Source organism: Fringilla coelebs (genome assembly GCF_963513975.1).
Source record: "Fringilla coelebs genome assembly, chromosome: 3".
NCBI classification, from domain to species: Eukaryota; Metazoa; Chordata; class Aves; order Passeriformes; family Fringillidae; genus Fringilla; species Fringilla coelebs.
Window position 1 is genome coordinate 23,921,400 of NC_140030.1, and position 16,942 is coordinate 23,938,341.

At 37.0% G+C, this 16,942-nt stretch overlaps 2 protein-coding genes across 3 annotated transcripts in view; one reads left to right on the forward strand and one right to left on the reverse strand.

Annotated features, from left to right (window-relative positions):
- ANGPT2 (angiopoietin 2) overlaps window positions 1-2,132 on the reverse strand; it is a 42,400-nt gene extending 40,268 nt beyond the window's left edge. For both annotated transcript variants that reach the window (XM_084203607.1, XM_084203606.1), the window contains exon 1: window positions 1,604-2,132. In XM_084203607.1, the coding sequence (XP_084059733.1) occupies window positions 1,604-1,888 (285 nt within the window). In that variant the 5' untranslated portion in view covers window positions 1,889-2,132. The remainder of the gene's footprint in view (window positions 1-1,603) is intronic.
- MCPH1 (microcephalin 1) overlaps window positions 1-16,942 on the forward strand; it is a 122,643-nt gene that overhangs the window by 85,472 nt on the left and 20,229 nt on the right. The window lies entirely within an intron of this gene.

Sequence of the window (16,942 nt, forward strand, 5' to 3'; positions counted from 1 at the left end):
TGTGATTTACTATTTATGTTAGGAAATTGCTTAGCAGCTGGGTAGCTTAGACTGTTCTACTTTGTGTGTTTTTCATCCTGCATTGAACATCTGTTAATTGTGGTCTTAGCATTACAACAGAGAGCATTGTAAATTTATAAGTAGAAAGGTAAGTAAGTGGAGGAAAGTAAGTTTGACTGTTTAAAAAAAAAAGAAAGAAAAAGAAAAAAGACTACTGAACTGACATTATTTGTGTCTCTAAATTAAGCATCCTAAACCTATAAAGAGAGATTTAGAATTCCACACTGGAGCCTTCAAGTGTATGCAATTTGGATTTAAGCTTCAAGGCTCATTTCCAAGCTCATGAAAACCTCTGCTGTTTGTTTTGGAATGGGAAGTTTAACACTTTCAAAATCGCCAGCAGGTTTCATTGGTTGTATCACAGTAGTTCTGCAACTTTGTAACTGATAAGAGGAATGAGTCCTAATGCAAAATCATTTTGTAACTATGTATAAAATGGCAATTCTTTGTAAAAAACTGGGTTCTCTCTAGTCGCAACACAGATTTTTTTCGCTGTGAAGAAACCATTATGGCATCACTGGAACACTTATTTGGAAATACAGTGCCAAGTCCTTAAAATTTTTATTGCTTAGAACACAGGCATGTTGGTACAAAACATAAAGGCTCATAAATTTACTGTGCAATTAGACTATATTATAACACCTTTCCAGGTAGTAGTGAAATAAAGGTTTTTTAAATCAAAATTTGCTGAACTGCATAGTGTTTTGAATCAAATGAATTTCTGTAAAAATGAGAAATAGTGATCAGGTTTACTCTCCAGTAATAATAAAAATATATGCTGCAAATTTTTTTTCCTGCTCTTTCAGGTACAAATGTTGCCCCTTTGGCAATAAACATGTCAATTTTCCCTTAGTTCCAATGGTATTGCATTAAGGGAAGCTCTGGTATCTGTAACACCTTTTCCAGACTAGTTTTCCCTTGAATCTTGTACATTTCAGTGAAAATGTTACAGGATGCAAAAGACATCCACTAAAGAATTTTCTTGAAATTCTATCACTTCACAAGGCTGATTTCACTGCAAGTCTGACTTGCAGCCTTTGTTGGAACTCCTGTTCTTTATCAGTGGGGTTTAATAGGTTAACTTCTGGATTCGAGTTTTGAAATCACATTTCAGATAACATTTTTCAGGCATGCCTCGAATAAAGGCACTTTCTATATTCTTAAAATAGATCTAAAATAGCCCTTGCCAGTTAATTATAAATTAGTAGCTGCTTCTCTCATGTCAGAAACTTCAGACATGCCCACAGTCCATCTGTGTATGTAATTTGTCCAAGCAACTCAAATGTAATGACAAACTTTAAGGCACAGTCTTTGCACAAGTGAACAGTTCACTCTTCCTTGCCATTTAATATTATGTTCCCAGACTGCAAAACAACTTTTTGACTGAAAGGTAATTCAGAAATTTAGCTTACACAATGCACTCTGTGAATTTAGGTACTGTTCAAAAAAAAAAAAAAAAAAAAAGAAAAAAAGAAAGAAAGAAATCACGCAGAAAGAGATAACAGGATGTTAAGTTTTTGGCATAGAAATTATATTACCCTACCTTCATTAGCCACTGAGTGTTGTTTTCCATGATGTTCTCAAGTAGCTGCAGTCTTTGAACTGAATCATCATAGTCCAGAGGTGCATCCCTTTGCACCGCGTTGGACACGTACGGAGCCGAGGAGCGGCAGTTGTCCGCCTCGGGCAGGAGGAAGGTGTAGCTGCACGACCCGTGCTGAACCTGGTACTGCTTCTTGCCTATCGTCTCCATGCTCTTACTGAAGGAGTTGTATCCTGAAGCTAAGAATATGCCGCAGCCCAAGAAGAAGCAGGCGGCCAGCTGCATTTTAATCCCTGCGGTAACTCGGCGGACCTAGAGAGCCTGGATGCGCTGGCCGGAGCCCGGCCCTAGCTAACCTGCGGCGCAGCCGAGCGCTCCGCTGCCATGTGCCGTCAGGCGAGGGCTGGGCTTGCCTGCCTGCCCCGGGCGGGCCGGGGAGGTGCGGCCGCTCCCGCCGTGCCCGCAGCTGTCAGGCGCGGGAAGCAGCTGCGGCCGCCCCGCCTGGCCCGCTGCCTTCCTGCGCCGCTCCCCGCCGAGCCCCGCGCCTCGCCAGCACAGGCGCTCGCTCCGCTGCCCTTATAGCGGGAGTGGGTAAGAGCAGGCACACGTGTGGAGCGGGGCCGCGCCTCCCTCCCGGGCTCGCCGGGGCCGGGGGGCAGCGCACAGCGGCTGGCGGGAGCGGGGCGGCGAGAGGAAACCCCAGGGAGGAGCCGGCAGCGGCAGGACCCCTGCGAATTCCTGCAGCACGGCTCTAATTAAGAGTTTCCTAGACAGAGAAATCAGTTCCGATAGCCTCCAACTATGCTAGTAAATTATTTGCGATGGTAATAATTTTTAAGCTCTTTACCCTCGACCACCCCCACTAAGCACACGCACACGCACACACACACACACACACACAAACACAAACACAGACACACGTATATATGTCCCTGGGCTTGTTTGTTCTTAATTTATTTTCTTTAAAATGTGCTGAACCAAGATGCAATTTAGTTGGTGTATAATACCTTGTGGAATTAAGGAGAAAGACTGTCCCATGCATGCAAAAGCAGGCTTGGGTATGTCCTTGCAAAGAGAACACGAGGGGCAGTAATTAGAGGTTTTCAGTTGAACACAGAATTTGTATTTTACTGAATCTCTGAGATGAACACTCATTTTTAGGCTCATATTTCAAGAGTTAAACGTTTACAAGCTTTTTATTTATTATTTTAAAGGCACTTTTTTTTTCTTTATGTCATGGCTAACTTTGGAAGTGCTAATGTTAATAAAAGAGTTGGAAATCACAAGTTAGCTGGGACTGGAAGAGGAAAAACCATCCAGAGGCAGTGGCAGTAAGGCATAGCTCAGGAAGTGGCATGGCTGAATAGGAATTACCCTGTTAGCTCTCCCTAGCCCAATTCCGTGCCCTTGGGAGTGGGAAATACCCATAAAAGGGGAGGGAAATTCTAATAAAGTATTTGAAATTTATATGTAAGAGTAAAAAGGACTACTTCCCAACTCCCATTGTCTCAATGATGGGTCATTTTGAAAAAGCGGAAAATTACTAGCCCTACCAGACCCTGGGAAAGAGTCCATTCCACTGAAATTTTAGAAAAATTTACCTCTCTGTAAGGAGAAATTGTCCTCTTGAAACCAGCATGATAGCATACTGACTCCTGAAGACAAACTGCCTGAGATTTTGCCTAGGTCTGGATCTGGAAACTATAGATTTTTCTTAATTAAAATAAACAAAGGGAATGTCGTGCTAGTCAAACTAACATGAATTACTGACCAAAGTTTCATATTTAAGGAAAATCCCAGCATGTCTCAGGATCTCTTAAGACAGACTCTTACATAACTTGCTTTATCTCATGTAGTGAATGAATGTGGCTTTACTTTTTTATATCATGGAAGTTGTGTTCAGGGGTTGTCACAAGTAGTTGTAGCAGCTAAAATTCATGTCTTAGGTTGTTGGAAGCTGCTGATATTTCTTGTCATAGTTACCTCTGGAAAAGGAGCTAGAATTTAATTCTGGTGAATTCCAGAAAGATTCTGATTATATTGGGACTGTAATGAGTGAAACCAATTTGTTAGATTTTTTTCCTGTGGAGTATTCATATGCCCCTGTTCATCCTTCTAACCAGAGGAAACAAAGGGATATGTTTGGAACAGTCAAGATTATTTGCAACAAAATGTATGTAGTTGGAGGGTTTGGTATATGAGGTATGCATTCTTCATCCCTTCAATTTTGTCTTGCAATAGCCAAGCAGATAATGTGACAGCTACTTGCATTGATAACAAAGTTTGAAACTTGTTGTATATTGATTTCTAATTTTCAATGAATTGAGGTCTTAGAAAGAATTTTTAATTCCATGTGAATAACAGTCTTTGCAAGACTTGACAGTCTTGACCAGCCTACTATTATCCAATGAAGACAGAAAATAGCATTAGATTAATGCACTACACTGTGTGAAGCATTTCTATCTAACCAGACATTCCAATTCAGTATTTTCTGTTATTTGGGTGCTTTAATTAATTTGCTAATTTAAATGAGAATTTCCCATTGCAACTTGTCCTTAAGTTGGTCTGTTCCCTGTTTTCCTTGCACAGCTAGCCCAAAAAACTTAAAGGCCATATCATATTAGTCATCCTCCCTTTCACCACCATGTGTGTATAGTTAACAGAGTAATGCTAAAAATTAGATTGCTCCTGCCCTGGAACTATCTGTCTCTTAATGAGGAAGAATTGGAGGATAATCTTTATTTTTCTGATTATATGTTCATGGATTTTTTAAAATTCTTTAGTTATGTATTAAATGAAAATATGAGACTGAGCAGTGTAGTATTTCAGAAGTTTTCTTTTTAATTATTAGAACTCTACTCAAGGGACTGAACACATATAAAAGACAAGATGTAAGGGAGAATCTGCTGAGAGTTCATTAGACAGGATCTCCATGAGAGGCTTGATTAAATCAGTAGTTTTTGAATGGCTATAAAGCTTGCCATCTGTATGCCACCCTAATGAGTCACAGCACCGTTGTAATCTGGCAGCTCAGTTTTGCTGGGTTTTGGGAGAGATGAGTGTCTCTAAAGGTTTGAACTGGAGTCTATTTTCCTTTATGAAAGGCCAAAGCATGACCCTGGGAGGCCCTTGTGCTGTAATGATGCCAGGAGCCAAACTGAATTTGGAGACTGCCTAGGAAGCCTTGCTGTATCTTGGGCCTCCACTAGGGAGAACTGTGGTTGTAGGAATACTGGAAAGAGAAACAACTTCACCTTTTACTGTGTTTCAAGCTGGGCTTGGTTTTTGTGTCTTGGTTTTTTGTTGTTGTTGTGAGTGAATGAATGAGTAAATGGCCAGTTGCTATGGCAGCTGTCTGCAGTTCAGGGAGGTAGGAAAAGCACAGGTATTATTCTAAGTGACAACAAACTCCTGATGGAAGACTCTCACCAGCACAGCAGGCACCATCACTTGGCTTCTACTCACTGTGTTTCTCATCTAGGTCTTGGAGTAACACCCTGAAGTGCACCATGGTAAAGTTTTCTCCAAGCTTTCATTGATAATCCCAGCCTGTAAGGGGCAGTAACTGAAATACAACCCCCCCAAACACACGTAACCAAGAGAGGGTTTTGCTGTTTCCTCGTATTGCTTTCATGAGGTGCTCTTTCCCACTGTCCAGGAATGTTAGTGATTGTTCACCTTGCCAGGGAAATAAATACCCATCCCTTTAACCCTTCGCTGCAGCTTAGTGCCGTATTTGGTGCATCTCTTGGAGCAGTAGATTGTGATCCTTCACCCTTTCTATCCTTTTGGGAGCAGCTTTCCCAGCTGTGGAGGAGGAAGTGGTCTTCTCTGCCTCTCCAGAGAGCCAAAGCCAGTCAGAGTTCAGGGGAAAAGAAAGTAGTAACAGCTAAATTTAGAAAACTGGTGTGAAAAGTAAGGCAAGTTAAATCCATTTTTGTCCTTGAAATCTGAGGAAGAGGAAGGAAGATGCCTGCATACAGCCTTTTTACTGAGCCTTAGAGGCATTTTAACAAGTCTGCTTGAAAGGGAGGACTTATTCTGAAAACTGAATGACTGAGAAGATCTGTCCCCTGCCAGTTATGAGAACGACCATTTCTTTGTTAGACATGTTGAAGTAGAGAGGAATTTAAATAATTTGGCATGGAGTCTTATAAATGTCAGAAACTGAGTAAAAAGTTATAATTCAGGCTAGTCACATCCTCTCAGTATTTCTTTCATGTTTGTTGTTCTCTTCATGTTTCATTTCTGCTGTCGATATGGAGTGTTGTATTTACATTCATGATACATTTTTCCTGTAAACTAAAATACGGCTTTCAGCCTGTGAGTTTCTGCTTGCTTTAGAGCTGAGTGTATACAGTATATGCCATAAAATATCAAATAGTGGATTGATATATTTAAAGTACAAATTAGATCTTTCCCTTTTTAGAAAGAAGATACCCACTCTACAGAACTCACCTTATAAGCAGAGCTGAAATGTGTATTTTGTCAAAACTAAACATTTAGAACATTTTGCCAGATGTGTGCAGGCAATTTCCTTTCCTGGGAAACAGTAAATTCCCTTACTCAGCCAGTCGTGGGTTTCTTCCATGCAGCAGATGACTAGGCTGCTCTGAGAGAGATGCCTGAATTCTACTAACATTATCCTTCCAACTACCATTTTACTTACAGCTGCACAGCTTCTGTTTGACAGGCAGATACAGAGATCTTGTGAGATCCCAGATAGAAAAGGAAGCATATAACTTAAGAAATATAAGAAAATGTTGACTTAGCTTTAGTCTGCTATCTGCAAACTTGGCCACTTGGAAACTTTCAAGATGTTGATTTAGTAGATAAGTTCTCATTTCAGCAGTTTACTCATTTTAGGAAGGGAAAACTACATCATAAAATATGTGCAAACTAAAGGCAAAACCATGTAAACAAGTAGGTTTTGGTGCTGCATTCTTACAGGGATATTTGATCTACATATGTAAATGCAAATGCTGTAATGTCATTTCAAAATCAAATCTGAGATGAAAAATTGTCTGAAACATGGAGTAAATTAATAAAGTATTTTATATATTCTTGGTATTTACATTCCTCACATTTTGACACTCAATGTTAAGTTCCCACCTTGGTTCCCGATACTTTTATATTCGTCTATGATAGTTCCATTTGCTGTCTTTAAAATATTTTCCTTCACTGCAAGTTGTTTAGCATTTTTCTCAGGAACAAATGTCAACAAGGACAAGACTCGTGAACTTGTAACTTAAAAAAGAGGATCTAGGACCCTATTGGATTTTTAGGCTGCTGAAAATCTTGTGTGTTTTTAGATTTTACACACTTTTTCAAAGAGAGGAGTGATAAGTTATTATGTTTTCCTATAAGCCAAACAATTTCTTTTCATCCAGACCCATAGTTCAGATTTTTAGCACTTTAAAATAAATGATATCTCAACAATCATTCCTACTTTCCCCACCATTTGCTCATTTCTATTCCATCTGAGCTTCTGCACCAGTCTCTCATGACTTCTTGAACAAAGTCTCAGGATTCCACTCACTTTCTCAGCTGCAGTTTATTTCTAATCACTCAGAACATCTGGTGTAACATCTTGTGAATTCATAATCAACTTTATGTTCCATCTCTGATGTTCCATCACGTCTCCTTTGAGTGCCCTTCCTTACAAGGGAGGGCATTTGCCCAACAGTTCTCATATTGTACTTCTGCTGAAGGGACAAGAGGTCAATAATCTGATCTACTGAAAATTTCAGTTACCACTCTGGCTTGGTGACTCAGTCTGTTTTTTCCCATCTTGCATTGTAACATCTAATCCATCATTTCAGTACACAGTATTTTTCCTAGATGTCACAGCACCAGTGGAAGCATAATGCAGCCAAAACCAGACTTTTGTATTCCCTTGGAAATTCTTCCATTCTCCCTTTTTCTCTTTAACAATTGACGCTGCCAACATCCTTCAATGCATTTAAGTCTCTAATCTGCAAGTTATGTTTCCTTTACATGTATGATGTTTTATTCTCTCCCTTTCTTGATGCTATGCTTTCATTAGTGGGTCTAAAACCCCTATCTTGGTCCTTATCATCAACATACTGAATTTTGTAACATAATCTCTCTGGCTCCTCCGTAATATTTGAAATGTGACTTGCTTATGAAGCTTATTGTATTAGTCCTGCCTCAGTAAATTACGTTCAACTTTGCTGTCATAAGGATAGATGGTTAGACAACCATCAGAGCTTCACACAAGTAGATTATATACTTAATTGCTTTGAATTTGGAAGATCTAAATTTAGCACCTCTCCTACCAATATGTCAACTTCATTGCTTTCTATGTAGCCACTGGCTGGATGGCTTTCCTGGGCTGTCTTGGGTTAAACTTGGGATATCTTTTCTCAGATAAGCAGATATTTAATTTGATCATACTTCCAAATTATAGACTAATTTTGGTGTCACCCTTTTTTTATAGTAACACTGTATTAACATTAAAAGACATTATCTATACAAGCATAATTATATATATGTGTATGTGCTTAGTATGTTGTTGATGCCACTGTACCTAAAATATAATTGGTCATTTTAATTTAGCGTGGGACTTTGCGATGTCACATCCTGAGTAATAACAATAACGTGAATTAATGGGGTTTTTTTAATTTCTGTCATTATAACTTCCAAACTCCAAAACCTTGTTAAATACAAAATGCTTCTTAATTTCTGCTGCTTCATTACTTTCATAGTGATTTCCTTTTTCAGTCCAAATTTTTATGTGATATCTAAAGTAGAATTCACAAGTATCTACTGAACTCTAGTCTATACAATTAATGTAGTCACATATCTAAGAAGACTCTTACAGTGCATTAATGAAGTTCCTGTTTGTAGGACAGATGGTAGTGTCTTTCACTGTGAGCATTTTCTAATAATGAATGTTATTTTAATCTTTGAAAGATGAGTCATCTACATACAGAAGTAGGAAGTGAGTCCCAGGATTATGAAGAATAGTTGCCACATGTCCTTCCTCCTTAACATTTTTATATAGTTTGGTTATAGTGCACAGAGGCTTTGCTTATTCTCTTCAGAGTTATGTGATGACAACAAACTTTAGCTGGTAGCAAGTGTAATTACATCTTAAACTCAAATAGCAGGGGTTCAAAACTAACATGGAAATTGCACTGCTGAATATCTGACAGTGTTAAGTGCTGTGCCCTGTCTATCTCTCATACTGGGAAAAGCATAATAAAGCACTTGTTTAAACAGGTTATCATTAGTTGAAACTGAATGAAATAACTTGTCTGCTAATGTGTAGTAAAGCCTTTAAAACCTGTTTTGAAAAATTGTTCCCATAGCACTTGTGTATTTACTCTTTACTGTTGAATTATAAGTTAAAAACTTAACAGATGTCCTTACTCTTATATACTGTTTCTATGTTTTGAAAAATGTCTTTTAAATTACAGTTTTGTGCATTTGGAAAATTTAAGCCTAAAATCTTTATGTAAGGTTTTGACTTTTGTTATATTATGTGAATGCTGTATTATAGTGATGTGAAAAGGCAGCAGACTCTGAAAGAATCCAGAAGGCTTTTGCAAAATGAGAAGTCTGTCTTAATGACATCCTAAAGAAAAATGCATATGCTGTTTGTTTAAAGGAATGTATTTTTAAAAGTCTAAGCAGCTGACAGTAAGATAGCCTTACAAATCACCCCAGTGCCTGTGATTTAAATCCTTCCTCTTGTAAGCAGTCAGTCAGGTTAGCGGAAGGTTCTCTCATCTGGTAATAGCACACTTATTTCATAATAACAGCGTGTCACACTTCCGAAGAGCATGTTCAAGTTAAGATCTGAATTCAAAGATAAACTGGTGTCAAAGAGGGAATGAAAAGGAAGTGAAAAACTGTGTAAGAGGAATAAACAACACTTTCAGAGAGGGAGAGGACATTTATGGCAACAGTAAGGTACCTAGTTCCTGACATCTGTTTCCCTCAAGAAAAAAATACAGTACATGCACTAACCTTTTTATGGAGAGTGCAATAAAAATATTTGCAGCATGTTTTCATATATTCATATTTGTTGAACTGTATTATGGATGTGTAATTTGAAGTGGGCAGAGCAACTGCAAACTATTTTTGCACTCCATAAAGATAAATATTTTCTTTTTTTCAGTACTAATAAACATAGTTCGGTAATCGCTTTCAAAAACGTTGCCCACCCTCTTGCTGATTCTGCCACAAAAACTGGGCATTCTTTTTGTTGTTGGTTTTACTGCTGTACAAGCAAAGGAAGGAATTAAAGTGGAGTTTTTTCTCCCTGGTTAGTGAGGCAACAGAAGCCATGATGGGATAGCACAAAGATTAGCTGCATACAGATACCAAGATGAGGGCTTCTTTGAGTTTGGACTCCTTGCCTCTGTACAACTTATTGCTCTGTCAATATTAACCTAAGTACCTCACTGGCTGAGTAATATTCTGTTCTTTATCTCTCCAAATAAATCCTTTGCTAGAAAGATAATCCTCCATCTCCAGTGGAATATGCAGACAAGACCAAATCTCTTATAAGTATCCTATCATTAAAGTGGTATATTTTCTTCCCAACACAAACCAATGAGAAAGTTCTTTTACTGGATTTTTCTTTAAATCTAAATTATTAATTGATTAATTTCCCTACACAGAAAATTCAAATCTTTAAAAATCTTTAATCTGTCTCACTAGAAATATATGTACAGGAAATTTGGAGATGACATCGGTGATGTCTATATTGTTTGAATATGCATCCACATTCAGGCTAGCCGCAGCCAAAGTAACTTTTATTTAAAAATCAAATAGTTCAATCTCAGCTTATTAGCTGGAGGCTAAGCTTGGTTATAGAACACCTTGCTTGTATTTTTATGCTCTTACATGAATTTTATGTCAATATTTTCAGTCAAATCTGTGATCAAATTCTATTATAAATAACTAATAAAGCTTCATTTTTGGTTTTAAATTATACATTCTGATTTGTTACTGTTTCAGCATTGTGGCCTGAGCCCTAATAGCAATGTCCAGTGAAGAGCATTTGTCTTGAACATAAATGACATTATTTATAGTTCATCAAATTAACGATCAGCTGATGTTCTTCTACTAATTTCTGCTTTCCTTTGCCTGTTCACGCCCTTGAGTATCATTTTTAGGAAACAAAATCCATATTCAAATATTTACTAGGTGATGTCCTGAAATGACATCTCCTAACTCAGCCAGCTTAGATTATTTTCTTTTTGCATTAATGAAGATTGTATCCTTGTGTAGGGTATTAAGGTGCCCTTCTTTGATTAAATGCATATACCAGGTCAACCAAGATTTACTTGTGGAGTCAGAGAAATTTCTCTCTGTTGATCACAAGTTCAGATGACAGCACTAGAAGTTAGATGAAATGAATGTCATGAACCTTATGGAAATAAGTGATGTTTATTCAAGATATCATATGTGTTCCATTTTTTCATTTTAAAGTGCTGTTGTTAGTATATTATTAGTATTTTTCATTTTATTACAGTTATCAGACTATTGTATCCAAACTAGGTTGTTTTGCCACTCTTCTCTTTTGGTAATGGATTCACTTGGACTGTGAATTGATTAAGAAAAAAACAGGCCAGTAAGAAATTGGGTCTAAACAGATTGTTCACCCTGGTTCTTTTACCCTGTAGGCACATTTTGTAAGGCTAAGAGCACTGTACCTTTGGTAAATGTCTGTTGAAATGTTTAAGCAGGGACTGTTCTGGACCCCCAGTGCAGCCCATGGTGAGGAAGGATGGACTAGCAATGGATTGAGTTTTCAGCCAGCTGGGAAGTGTTCCAGGCAGGACTACAGCAGGCAGAGAAACTGTAAGGAGTCATGACCTAAAATTTGTTTTAATTTCATACAGAGTATAAAGATATATCTTCTGAAGCTAAGATCTATGAGACTGTAGAAAAGTCTCTCATGAGAAGCGATGGAATCCCTGTTGTATGAGTAATACAGATGGCAAAACACTGAAAAATGTAAAGGAAAATCCCATGCTGGCAGCAGTATGAATTAAGTGATTTAATAAGCTTTTTCATCTCTTCATTTCTCTCATCAAACCTCATCATTTTGATGAAAGAAAGAAAAATGTTTATGTTGGACCTCTATGTGAAAAGTGCTTTTAGGAAAAAATATCCCTCTTCAGATGATAAAACTATAATTAATATAGTTGAAATAATTCTTGCATTTTCTCACAGACATTAAATTAAACCTATCAGGCACAAGCTAATATTAATGCCTGCAAACTGTTAAGCACAATTATTCCAATACAAGACAGCAATAGGTTTAGTATTGGAAATTGTTAGGGTTTCAGATTTCTTTGCAATATTGGGACAACTTAATTTTATATTATTAATTCCATCAATGACATGAGAAAAAACACAGTTATTCCAATTGCTAAAAGCACCAGAGTGAGACTGTGCTTCACAGACTATTATTGCCCACACAAAAACCTTCCTGGCTGAGAAGTTTGCAACCAGACAAATTATTCTCAATTATCAATGGCTTGATTATTGCTTTTGCTTTCAGAATTTTTTTTAAAAAGAGAACTTATTTAAACATAATATCTACAGTGAATAATTTTTTTAAAAATGCATTTCATGGACATCATGAACTGAAAAAGCCACAAATTTTACATCCAAATCAGATTGCTCTTCATTAACTTGTGATAGCTTAATTTCTCTACTTTTAAAACCTCTATTTTTGAACATTTATTTGATGTGAAGTGGGCTCCTTTGTATTCAGATGTTTTTTACCTTGCTTGTTCTGCAATGGGGGCAGAAAATCTGTGCTCACTTAGCTGTGACCTAACTCTGCTGGCCCACAGTTTTAGACTACAGTACACCCAATAAAGAAAAATAACACATGCTTTTAAGATAGCTATTTCAATAAACTGATAGCCTCGAGGACTAAAAAAAAAGTGATGCTTTAAAGGCAAACTGGAGGCTTCTCATTTAGAAGACTTTTCTAGTATCAGTCAGAACCTTTTTGTGATACATCTGTCATGGAAAATGATCAGAAGCTGCTGAAGTAAACAAAATGTGGGTCTGTTCTGCGTTATTGTAATTTGCTGATGCCCTGTGCCTGCTTACAGAGGATGGCCCGAGGCTTTTAAAACTGTTAATGACATGAACAGTAGCCAAGAACTGTCTTTATTTGAAACACAAGTGTATTTTTAAAATAAACCAGAATGTGTGAATCCTCACACAGTTGCCATTTGCATTAGCTTTACACAGTGAGAATTTTTTTAAAAGATACAGATTTCTCACCAAACATTCTGTGGACTGGTTAAACAATTGGAAGCATTTTCAAGAGGTGGTACCACTAGTTCAAATATTGGCTTTCGTGGCTGATCCAAATCAGGCTTTACAATAAGTAAAACTTGGTTCTCTTTCATTGATTTCTCAATGTTCATAAATTCATTAAATGTTCATTCATCAAATTCCATCTCTTTTCTGGCTCTTCCATGTCAGAAGGAGGCACCTGTTTCCAAAAAAATGAACTGGCAGATGGCTTAGTAAGTATTGCACCATATCACAGCTGGTGGAATGAAGTAATTTTAATGAACAGAAAACAAACAGAAACTAAAGTATTCAGAATTGGAAATAAGGGAGGAGGATTTCTTTTCTCGTCCTTTTCTTTTTCTTCTTGTTTTTTTCTAGTTAATATTCTTGTATAAAGGTAGAGTTGTGAATCCTAAATACTAATTGTTGAAATTCAGGACAGTTTGGGACTGTGTAACAGCTCTGTATTTGGACATCAAATACACTGTAGCTGGTAGTGCATCTGTTGTACATGAAGGTTTTATCGACTTATACATTGTGTCATTTTCCCAGTTTACTAGGCATCAAAATCAGCCTGGTTTCAATGAAAGTATGTAGAAAAGCATACTCCATATGCTTTTCATATGAGACATAAGACTTGACTGTGTAATACTGGACATCCCCCATTCTGTGGGACATCTGCCAAGCTCAGCAGAAAGAAAAGTTACAGGCAGGAGAATAAAACCAGAGGAATAAGTGATCACTAAATCCTTATTCTGTTTTTAATTTTTATATTCTGCTCCGATCTCAGCTGCTAGAGTCAACTTCTAACAATATCTCTGAACTGGAATAGCCATGTATTCTGTACTTTAAAATGCTTTGTGGTTAAAACTTTGAAATGTTAAATGTTCATAAATGAATGACAGATTTTCAGAGGTTCTCAGAGTAGGCTTAGAGACCACCAAAAATCCTAGTATGTTTTCCTTTGCATCTTTAGGTAAGAATGTATCTCTGATCTATGAGCTTGGAAAAGCCTAAGAGCCTTTTAAAGTGTTCAGTGCATGAGTAGTTTAGATTGTATTTGAAATGTAAACTGCAGCTGTTACAAATTTTCTCAAGAGTTTTGGGGTAACAGATAAATCTTGCCTTGTTTTTGGGTGTTGCCAGTGATTATGTTACTCTGTCCTTTTGTTCTGTTATGTCCTAAATTGTGAACTAATTAGATTAAGAAAGAAATGATAGCTTAAATTTAGGGAAAATAATTCTATTCCTCATGGTTACAGAAGCATGAAAATGTTTCTCTGCAAAATGGCAGTAGAAGGGAGCAAGTAAATAAATCCCATATTTTTTAGCATGATTTTGAAAGCTAGAATCCTGGTTTCTGAATAGTTCAGTTAGCAGTCCCAGAAATGTAAATTCTAAAGTCCTATTGTAAGACCTTCCTTTCACATTTCCAAAATATGAAAGTAAATACTGATAACATCTGCCTATTTGGCATTGCTTTCAAGTTGTTGTGTTCTTGTATCTATTTATAAATCTAATACTGTTCAACTCCTTTTTATTGGCATGTATGTGTTTATTGTACCTCTCAATACCTTGGATGCTGTAGAAAACTTCAAAGCAAATTAGAATTGGGTTCCTGTCTGCAATACAATCCACAGTCACCTACAGGTTTCACTTGCTAAAACTTACTGTGGCTGCACGTAGAATGTTTACAATGTTCAGGTTAATGCATGTGGAGGATTTTTTAAGCACATCAACTGCCAGTCTAATGGAAAGAACCCTGAGAATATTTACCTTCATTTATCATGCTTTCGGTTTTAGTGTTAATTATATTGCAAGAGAGAGCATAAATCATCTACTTAGCATCTCACTTTACATCCCAGGTTAAAAAAGGTACTACCAGGCTGTTACTTTCTGCAAGTTACATGCTGCTTTTGTACTATTCTAGTCCTTCAATGCTGTTTCTTTGTCTGTGTCACATCTGTGAAACTCAGAATAATCCTTGTATTCAATACATTGCTAACAGACAAGAAAGGAAATTTTACATATTCAGGATGCATATGTAAATTACTATTTTTATTTAATAAAGATAGATTGTTGAGCCTGGCACTAATTTTATCCTTTGTTACCAGTGAAGACATGAGAACTTGAAGTACATCCTGCTTCCATACCAGGGAATTTGGCTCAAACTGGAAGGAGGAAGACATAGCATCATTTTTTTGTGGAATACGTCCTTTAAATGTTAGTTCACAAAGACCTGCTGAGTCAAAAGGCCAATTTTATCTAAAATTTGTTTTTAAAAATGTAGGATACTCAGATATACATAGCATACATGACAAAATGGACAAGATAAAACAGTTCTAGAAATCTGTTGGACTTAATGGATGCATCTGATTGTTGCTCAGGAGCCCATACTGGGAAGGGTACCCATCTACTTCTGTGCCTTCTCTGGCTGATGTGATGAATCTATGCACATGACTATAATCTAGGAGCCCATGATTATGTTCTGCAATGACTTACAATAACTGTAACACCCCAATTAGCTCCTAAAAAGAGCTCTGTTTTATCTACATAGCTAATTTTCCAGGATAAAAATCAGTTCTGTAATTCCTTTTTACCACTCTGTGGTCCTTGTAGTACAATGACCTCATGTAACTGACTAATAGAATCTTGCTGCCTTGGTACACTTTGGTCACAAAAACTTTTCACTGGTAATTTTGCTTGTAATTGTGATGTATGTCTCTAGTTTCCTCTCCACATTTGACAGGTTTGGACTAACATGGAAATGAAAAATGAGTGAATGCAAATTTTTTTCTAAAAGAAGGTTGTTGACAGCTTGTTCTAGAACAGGATTTTCTCAGCACATAAACATAGACTACATTTCATAAAACAAAAGTTCAGTTTTGTTTGTTTGCTTTGGGGTTGTTTTTTGAGTTTCTTGGAAAGATGTGATTCTTAAATGAAAAGAAGCACTGGGATGTGTTTAGAAGGGGATAACAAAGTACCAGAAGAGCAAGCAAAGACTGCAGTAAAGAAGCTGAAACTAGTATACAGGTAATAAGAACAGACTCAGGCCAATATTAATTGCAAGGAAGAACAGATGTTTCTATTGCTCTATTGACAGAGATTTGATAAATTTCTACTTTGCTGCAAGTGTAGCATGTTATGCATGCATTACACATGCTTTTACATTATCATCTGAACTGTAATCTTGCACTTGTAGAAAATCAACACTTGGGGAAACTGTGTTATCATTTAAAAACACAATCAAAATTTTACTTTGATCTTTTTTCCACTGTAGAAAAAAACATAGTCAAGTTTATGTGCCTTTGTCTTTTCTTTTCTGGTGATGTTGCACTGTGATTGTGTTTGTCTGTATGATTCATTGCAAGCTCACTGGCAGATGGTCACGTACACTTTGCAAAAGTGCTTGATGCTAATAATCAGCTTTTAGCTTTAATATTCTTTTCCTACTGTAAGTAATGTATATTATCATAATGCCTAGAAATATCATGGTTGTTTTAGTCACTGCCATCTAAATACCTTTATCCTTCAGTAAAAAAGGTTGCTCTGTACATGTTCAGTATTTTATGAGTGAAACCTACTGCGTGTATGGATGGTAGTGACAGAAAAATTGGAGTTCTGTCTTCCACATATGAACAAAATGGAAAAATGGTGAGTTTCATAAGACCAGGATGTGCTAGAAAACCTCCTGGCTCCTGCATATAATGATTTTTTGTTGGTTAAGCCATTGGAGCCCCACAGGGGTTATACAGCTAAAGCTTCAGAAATCCTGCTTTGTCTTACTTGATCCGCACACTTGTTGTGGTAGAAGGAAAGTGTTTATGTGTATTTTATTTTATACTGTATTTTATTACATAATAGTAAATCAGGCTTATATGCAGTGTTTATCTGTAATAGTTAAAATGCTGCCAGTCCAAAGTACATTCCATTTATTTAAAAGGTGAACTTGTAAAAACTACTTCTACATAGCGCAGAAGAATGTGTATATCAAGAAGTTCTGTTTTATAAGAGGAAAAATGTGCTGAATTAGGGGCT